This window comes from Mastomys coucha, unplaced genomic scaffold (genome assembly GCF_008632895.1).
Source record: "Mastomys coucha isolate ucsf_1 unplaced genomic scaffold, UCSF_Mcou_1 pScaffold15, whole genome shotgun sequence".
NCBI lineage: Eukaryota > Metazoa > Chordata > Mammalia > Rodentia > Muridae > Mastomys > Mastomys coucha.
Window position 1 is genome coordinate 112,810,412 of NW_022196897.1, and position 7,716 is coordinate 112,818,127.

A 7,716-nucleotide genomic window follows, 5' to 3' on the forward strand; every position below is an offset into this window, starting at 1 on the left:
TGCCTTGAACTTTTGATCCTTGTCTCTGCTTCTTGAATTGCTGGTATTTATAGGCATGTGTGCCACCAATGTCTTGTTGTATTTGTAAGACTCCTTTGAAGGGGGCTGGAGAAGTGGCTGAGTGGTTGAGAACACTGTTTGCTCTTCTGGGGAACCCAGTTTCCCAGCACCCACATGGTGGCTCACAACTATCTATAATTCCAGTCTTAGGGAGTTGAACATCATCTGGGCTCCATGGGCATCAGGGAAGCATGCAGGCAAAACACCATGCATATAAAAGTTAGGAAAAAGATTCCCTCAGGGGATCATTCAATGGGTAAGGCGCTTGCTGATTAAGCTTGAGGTCAGATCCGTGCATCACCCATGTAGAAGCTGTGTGGTGGCATATTTCTCTAAGTAATCCTGGCACTGGCTAAGTGGGGCTAGGTGAGTCCCCAGAGATTGCTGGCCAGCCAGTCTAGTCAAACCAATTTGCCTCAGGTTCAGTGAGGGAGCCTGTCTTAATAAAGTAGAGAATGATAGATGACATCTAGCGTTGACCTCCGGCCTAGACATGCACAGGTGCATACATGAACATTTACACCCATACACACAGACACAGAATCCCTCTCAATGCAAGTGAGAATCTTACAGTATGTGAGAATCATCTAATAAACAGCCATGCCTTCACATGTTGGTGCTGTTAAGTCAGATTACTATTTCTCCATACTGTCTCTAAGTCAGAGATCAACGTCCCAGAGAGAGGAACTTCTGCACCTTTGTTTGGATCTTCTCTTTTGCAGCTGGATACAGAGTACAGGAAAAAATGGGATGCCCTTGTGATCAAGCTAGAGGTGATTGAGAGAGATGCTGTGAGCGGTTCTGAGGTTCTTCATTGGGTAACCCATTTTCCTGTGAGTATTTTTACTTTAGTTTTATTCCTGTCAAGTCTGTGATGCAGAGCACTAATCTTGCCTCACTTCCTTTTTTAGTATCCAATGTACTCTCGGGATTATGTTTATGTTCGGCGGTATAGCGTGGATCAGGAAAACAATGTGATGGTGTTGGTGTCACGGTATGTACAGCTGCTGGAGTACTTGTTAAGCTGCACTAGCTGTGCCTCACTCATGCATACCTTGGCTCTTGCCCTCGTGAGTGCCCTGCAGACTTCCTAGCAGCCATGCCCATCCTACTCAGGGAATTGGCTGTGAACCACTAGGGAGACTTTGCAGGGTGGGAGTGGGTAGTCAGGGTAGAGCCTCACTAATGCTAAGCAAGCGTGATATTGCTGAGTTATTGCCCTAAGCAAGTGATTCTCAACCTCTCTAATGATAATATGGTGACCCCTAACCATAAAATTATTTTTGTTGCTACCTCGCTGTAATTTTGCTACTATTATCAATTGTAAGTAAATATCTGTGTTTTCCAGTGGTCTTAGATGACCCCTGTGAAAGGATCGTTTGACTTCTTTCCACTGCAAAAGGGGTTGAGACTATAACCTAAATTTAAGTTTTAAATAAATGTTTTGAATTTCTTAATATAGGTAGAACTAGAATACAGCCTGTGAGCCATACATTACAATATCAAAGAAAGTTTCATGTTTCATGAATACAACTTGGGTTGTATTCATTCATTTCATTACCTGCTTGGTTTTGTTGAGACAGTTCTACAGTTGTGCCTGCTCCTCACCCCCACTTATCCTCCCCTCACCATTGATTAGTGCCAGGATAGTCATCCCCCCTCTCTCCTTACAGTGCGGTGGAACACCCCAGTGTGCCAGAGTCTCCAGAGTTTGTCAGGGTCAGATCTTATGAATCCCAAATGGTTATCCGTCCTCACAAGTCATTTGATGAGGTGAGTTTTACCTCATGAGAGATGAGTGCTGAAGCTTTGAAATTTTTTCAAGGAATGCCTTTGTCTGAACTGGTGAGAGGTGATTTGCCGGAATGTATGCATTAGAGTCAGCTGGAACTTGTAAGGTATATTGTGGGCCCTGGTCTCACTTCCTGATTGTTTCAGAGGTGGCTGGAAAACTTATGGCTTGTAGGCTAGAGAGCTGGCTCAGTGATTCAGAGCACTTGTGCTGGGCAGTGGTGGCACACACCTTTAATCCAGCACTTGGGAGGCAGAGGCAGGTGAATCTCTGAAGAAATCCTATCTCAAATGCTTTAAAAAAAAAAATTATTGTTCTTACAGAGGACCCAGATTTGATTCCTAGTACCCACAGGTGGTTCACAAGTATCCATATCTCAAATTATCTCCATGGACACCAGGCACACATGGACGTAGACAGAACATACAAGTGAAATACTCAGACATAAAATAAAAAACTGGGATGAGGTATGCATTATAATTAGCTAGAACTTGTTAGATACATTGTGAACCTTGGTCTCACTTCCTACTTGTTTCAAAGATGTGTAGAAAATATAACTCTTTAAAAATAAAGATTTAAATAAATTAATCTTTAAATAATTTCTGAATTTTATAGAATTCTAAAGGTCACAAATGACTTTATTATTGTTTTCTTTCCTCTTCTTCTTCTTTTTTTTTTTTTTTTTTTTTTTTTTTTTTTGAGACAGTCTCATTATATAGCTCAGGATAGGCTGCCTTGAAACTTGCTGTGTGGTCCAGGCTGACATCAAACCCACAGGCCTCCTGCCTCAGCCTTCTGAGTGTCAGGATTACAAATGTGCATGGGTACATGAACTTTTATCATTTGTCAATTCTTGCTATTTTCTGAGCTTTTGGAGTTTTATTCAGAGAGTTCTTAATTATGGAGGTATCTTAGATTGTCTTCCTCTAGTACTTTCAGAGTTTCAGTGTTTTCTTGTTGTTGTTGTTGTTGTTGGTTTGAGGTAGGGTGGGTATCCAGTTTTCCTAACACTGTCAAAGAGGATGTCTTTTTCTCTACTGCTTTGGTTTTAACATTTTTGTTGAAGCTGAAGCTGCATGTGTAAGTCCTTTGTTCTGTTCTTGTACTAGTACCATGTTTTTATTCATAGTGCTTTGTAATATAGTTTAAAATCAGAAACTATGATAGCTCTACCATTCCTCTTTGTTTGTGCCCAGGTATCTTCCTCTATCACTCTCTTTCCTGTTCCCTTGAAACAGAGTCTTTCATTGAACCCAGACCTTTTGGGTAGGCTGACTGGCCAGCAAGTCCCAGTGCTCCTCTTATCTTTGCCCACCCTCCCATCTCACCTTGTAGCACTGTGGTTACAGGCACATGTGAACTTTTTTACGTGGGTGCTGGAGATCTAAGCTGAGGTCCTTATGACTGTGCAGCAAGTGTTCAGCAAGTTAGCTCTCTGAGCTAACCCATCTCCATGTAGCCATTTTTTTTATAGCTTACTTGTTTTTAAAATTTATTTATTTTATGTATATGAGTACACCGTAGCTGTACAGATGGTTATGAACCTTCATGTGGTTGTTAGGAATTGAATTTTAGGACCTCTGCTCTCTCCAGTCGGCCCCACTCACTCAGTCCCTGGTCGCTCCGGCCCAAAGATTTATTTATTATTATAAATAAGTACACTGTAGCTGTCTTCAGATGCACCAGAAGAAGGAATCAGATCTCATATTATGGGTGGTTGTGAGTTACAATGTAGTTGCTGGGATTTGAACTTAGAACCTTTAGAAGAACAGTCAGTGCTGTTACCTGCTGAGCCATCTTGCCAGCCCCCCATGCAGCCATTTTTACTGGTTCATAAACATGGGTGTGTTTTTATCTTCTATTGTCTTTTTCTATTTGTATCCCTCCTTTTTTTTTTCCTTTGTCTTATCTCACTGCTAGAGAACACTTTAAACAGTATATTGAATAAAAATAGAGTGGCATAAGGTTTTTCTTTTTTGTTAGTGTCCTTATATAGTTTTTGGTATCAGGATGTTAGCTTTATAGAATGGGGTTGGTAGGCTCTTTCTTTCTATTGTATGGAATAGTTTGAGGCCTGTGGGCAGTTTCCCAAAAACTCTGGAGGCTCTCTGCATTGGAAAGAGAGGCCTTCTGTCCTCAGGTCTTTCGCTGCCTTCAGAATGCATCCATCAGTGAACCATCCTACAAGAAGAAGGTTCTGAAGATCCAGCAATATGCTAGACTTGGTTTCAGGGCTTGCAGTCTTGCCTGGCAGCAATCACAGGTGACTAGAAGGCATCTCTAGAGGCTATGGAAGCCATGCAGTTGCTAGTCACAGCCCTGAGTCTCTGCATTACTTAGCTTATGGAGCTTCCTTCTGTCATATAAGGTAGGGCCACTGACCACTATGCCCTCCACTGCCTGAGCCCCCTGCTACCTGAACCTCTCAGTATGTCCATGTCTGACCCATCCCTCTTCAGAACTGCCTCTTATTGCTATCTCCCATTTTGCCTAGTTGGTTCCAGATTTTCTGAGTTCAGCTGTTCCTTGTTTTTAGGATCCCAAAGTCACTTAGTTTCAAATAGTAGCCTACCTCTTGAGAGGAACCTGACAGTAGCTCTTTGGAGAATGACAATGAATTTGTTCTTCTCAGGAGTCATCACTGTCACACCAAGTCTACCCACTGACTGAGGCTCATGAGAATACTGGTCCTATGGCTGGGCTCACCAGTTTGTGTGATAAGAGCTGCTTTATGGCTTTGGCTGCCCCTGCAGGGGAAAAGCCTATTAGAGCTATTGGCTCTTTTCCTACATAACTGTGTAACTTTTTGGTTTCTTTGTTGTTCAGTTTGTGTTTCCTGACATTACCCTGTTTCTCTCTTTGGAATGTGGTCTGTCCTTTCTTACCCTGACTTTTTACTCATAGAGTCACATGGAATAAGAAGTTTATAATCCACCATCTGCCCTGAAATTTTGCCTAATTTTTTCCCCAAGACAGGGTTTTTCTGTGTAGTCCTGGCTGTCCTGGAACTCACTCTGTAGACCAGGCTGGCCTCAAACTCACAGAGATCTGCCTGCCTCTGCCCCTGCCCTGCCTCTGACTCCTCCCAGACCCAGGCCCCTTTCTCCTAAGGGATTAAAGATGGGTACCCCTGCCTGGAATGCTTAAATTCTTTATACTACTTTTGAATTGTCTTTGTGTGGTGGTTATTTTTAAATGACAAGTTGCCAACCAAGAATCACTTGGGAATTTTTAAATTCTTTATTTTATGTGAATGAATGTTTTGCCTACATGTATGTCAGCATATCATCTGTGTGCCCTGGTGCTGCCAAATTCAGAAGAGTTTGTTGGATCCCCTGGGACATGTGACTCAAGTTGTTATAAACTACCATGTAGGTGCTGGGAACCAAACCTGGGTCTCTGAAAGTGCTCTTAACCAGTGATCCATCTCTCCAGTGCCAAAGTTGTCAATCTTGACATCAAGCACAAACCATCTCTCATGCTCCAGTGGATTATCACCTAATGCCTTACTAGAGGCACGATGGAATACCAACCATAATGTAGACAACACTGTTTTGTGGGTGAGCACGGAACTGTGTTAAGAGTGAATAAACAAATTCGAGTAGGCAGCATGAGTGCATTCATCTTTCTCTGCTTCTGATTGGATATAATGTAACCAACACTTTCAAACTTCTGTCTATGAGGAATGAGATAATTAAACATCAAGAGACTAGTGAGGATGAAACAGTTTTAAATATACCATTCTGCCAAAAGGAATGCCAATGTAGAGAAGAGGAACTGGTGTGCTGACTTGATTTTTTTTTTTTTTTTTTTTAAGTTCCTGGATCACAAGAAATTCCTGCCCTCATATCCTGTAGTCTGGGATTTGCTCCCTTCCCATATTCCCCATCCTGTTGGTTTAGGATGCAGAGCCTTATCCAGTGAATAATTTGGGGCTTGAAACTACCTTTTTTTCTGATCATGGGCTCTTATCACATGGCAGGCAACCTGTAACTTCCCAATTCTCAGTTCTGAAATATACAGCCACCAGCTAGAGGGAAGAAAGGCCCACGATGTCCTGCTTATTTGGACTGAACTCTGAGCAGATCTCATACTGAAAACAGACCATAATTATATTTTACAATTTCCATCTCTTTTCTTTTACTTATTGGTCTTTTTAGATTTGCTTTAATTTTTGCTGCTGTTAATTTTCCATTTTGGGATTTTGAGATAATTGCTTTTTAAATTAAATTAAGTGTGTACGGGCATTTTGCCTGCTTGTATATTTGTATACTATGTGTATGTTGTGCCCTTGGATACTGTCAGATTCTCTAGAAATAGAATTGTAAAAAGTTATGAGCTATTTAAAAGTTTTATTTGCAAGAGCTCATTTTGTCATGTAAACAGTCTTTGTGGTTGTTCTGGTCATGTTCCTAAGGTATGGCTTTTACCTCTTTGTGCATATTTCCAGTGCTCAGTATGAGTTTCTATTAGGTATCAATCACTTATTCCCTAAGTACTGGGAATTGAACCCAAGGCCTCCTATTGGAGGCAAAGATCTACCACTGAGACCCAATACCAGCCACAGCACTTTATCTTCATAATGAGAAGCTCCTGAGGGCAAGGACTAGAGCCAGTGTGTTTGTTATGCAGCACCTAGCAAAGTGCCAGACACAGCAGGCAGGCATTCAAATGTATGCTAAGAAATGAACAGCAACTTAACAGTATACTTGGATCAGGATGAGGAGGTAGGTTGCTGTTAAGATTATTATCAGTCCAGAGTCTTCATGCCTCTCTGCCTTTGAAGTATGGCTAGAACATTTGTTCTTTATTCCCTTCATATAGAACACAGCTGTTTCAGGCTTCTCTTGTGGTCATTATTTTATTTGCTTTGTAGCCTTGTCTCCTACCTCTGCCTGCCAAGTGCTAAGACTACAGATATGTGCCACCATACCCAGCAGGATCAGGGCGCTTTAACCACCTCAATAATCCTGGGTCCTTTTTGGTATTAGGTCTGAGAGGGCTAAGCCAAAAAACAGTCGGTGTGTAGGGCTGGTGGTTAGATCTTTCTTTCTTTCTTCTGCGTCCACTCTGGCCATCTGTAAAACGGAAGAGAGTGGCACATTGTGGAGCTGCAAGGACCTAAGGGAGTTCCAGCTGCATAGTGTTCTTTAAACAGTTATTATGAGCACTAAAAGCAGAAGGGGAAGGTGAGATCTTTAAGTTGTAAACATTGGGCATCTTTATTGGTCCTCAAGGCTATCCCATGTTTGAAGATTTGCTAGGAAGACCTTCAGGAGCAAAGATTGTAGTCCTAGCTAAAATTTAGGACAGTGACATTAGTAAGGACACACGGCTGGATTATAAAAGAAAAAAAAAGAGAGACACAGAATAATCTTGAGTCCACCTGAGGCTTCCATCTCTAACACCAAAATACAACAATGTGTGTTTAATGTTTTGGCTAGAAAACTGTTAGACTTAGTGCCAAAGTTTTTACTAGAAAACTTCTATTTAACATGTAAATTTTGGATACCCATGAAAAAATTTATCTTCCAAAGAGGCCACATGATACTTGTCATGATTTGAGCACAGGAAACTTCCCTGTTAGTTAATCTTTTACGGGGATCAAGATAGTAAAGGGTCTTTCTATGAAGAACAGCCTCTGTGTTTTTCATGTATAAAGGATATTGCGATGTAGGGGTTGCTGTGGTCCTCATCTTTACTATTTTTCTTTTCCAGAATGGCTTTGACTACTTACTGACATATAGTGACAATCCACAGACCGTGTTCCCTCGATATTGTGTCAGTTGGATGGTTTCAAGTGGTAAGTAGGGATGTGTACAGCGGGCAGACCTGAATCTGAGCTGAACAAATTGTTTTTTTTT

General features: G+C 41.5%; 1 protein-coding gene across 1 annotated transcript in view; it reads left to right on the plus strand.

Annotated features, from left to right (window-relative positions):
• Stard7 (StAR related lipid transfer domain containing 7) overlaps nt 1–7,716 on the plus strand; it is a 29,146-nt gene that overhangs the window by 18,248 nt on the left and 3,182 nt on the right. The window contains exons 4-7 of the mRNA XM_031371810.1: nt 783–893; nt 972–1,054; nt 1,734–1,833; nt 7,571–7,655. Of these exons, the coding sequence (XP_031227670.1) occupies nt 783–893; nt 972–1,054; nt 1,734–1,833; nt 7,571–7,655 (379 nt within the window). The remainder of the gene's footprint in view (nt 1–782; nt 894–971; nt 1,055–1,733; nt 1,834–7,570; nt 7,656–7,716) is intronic.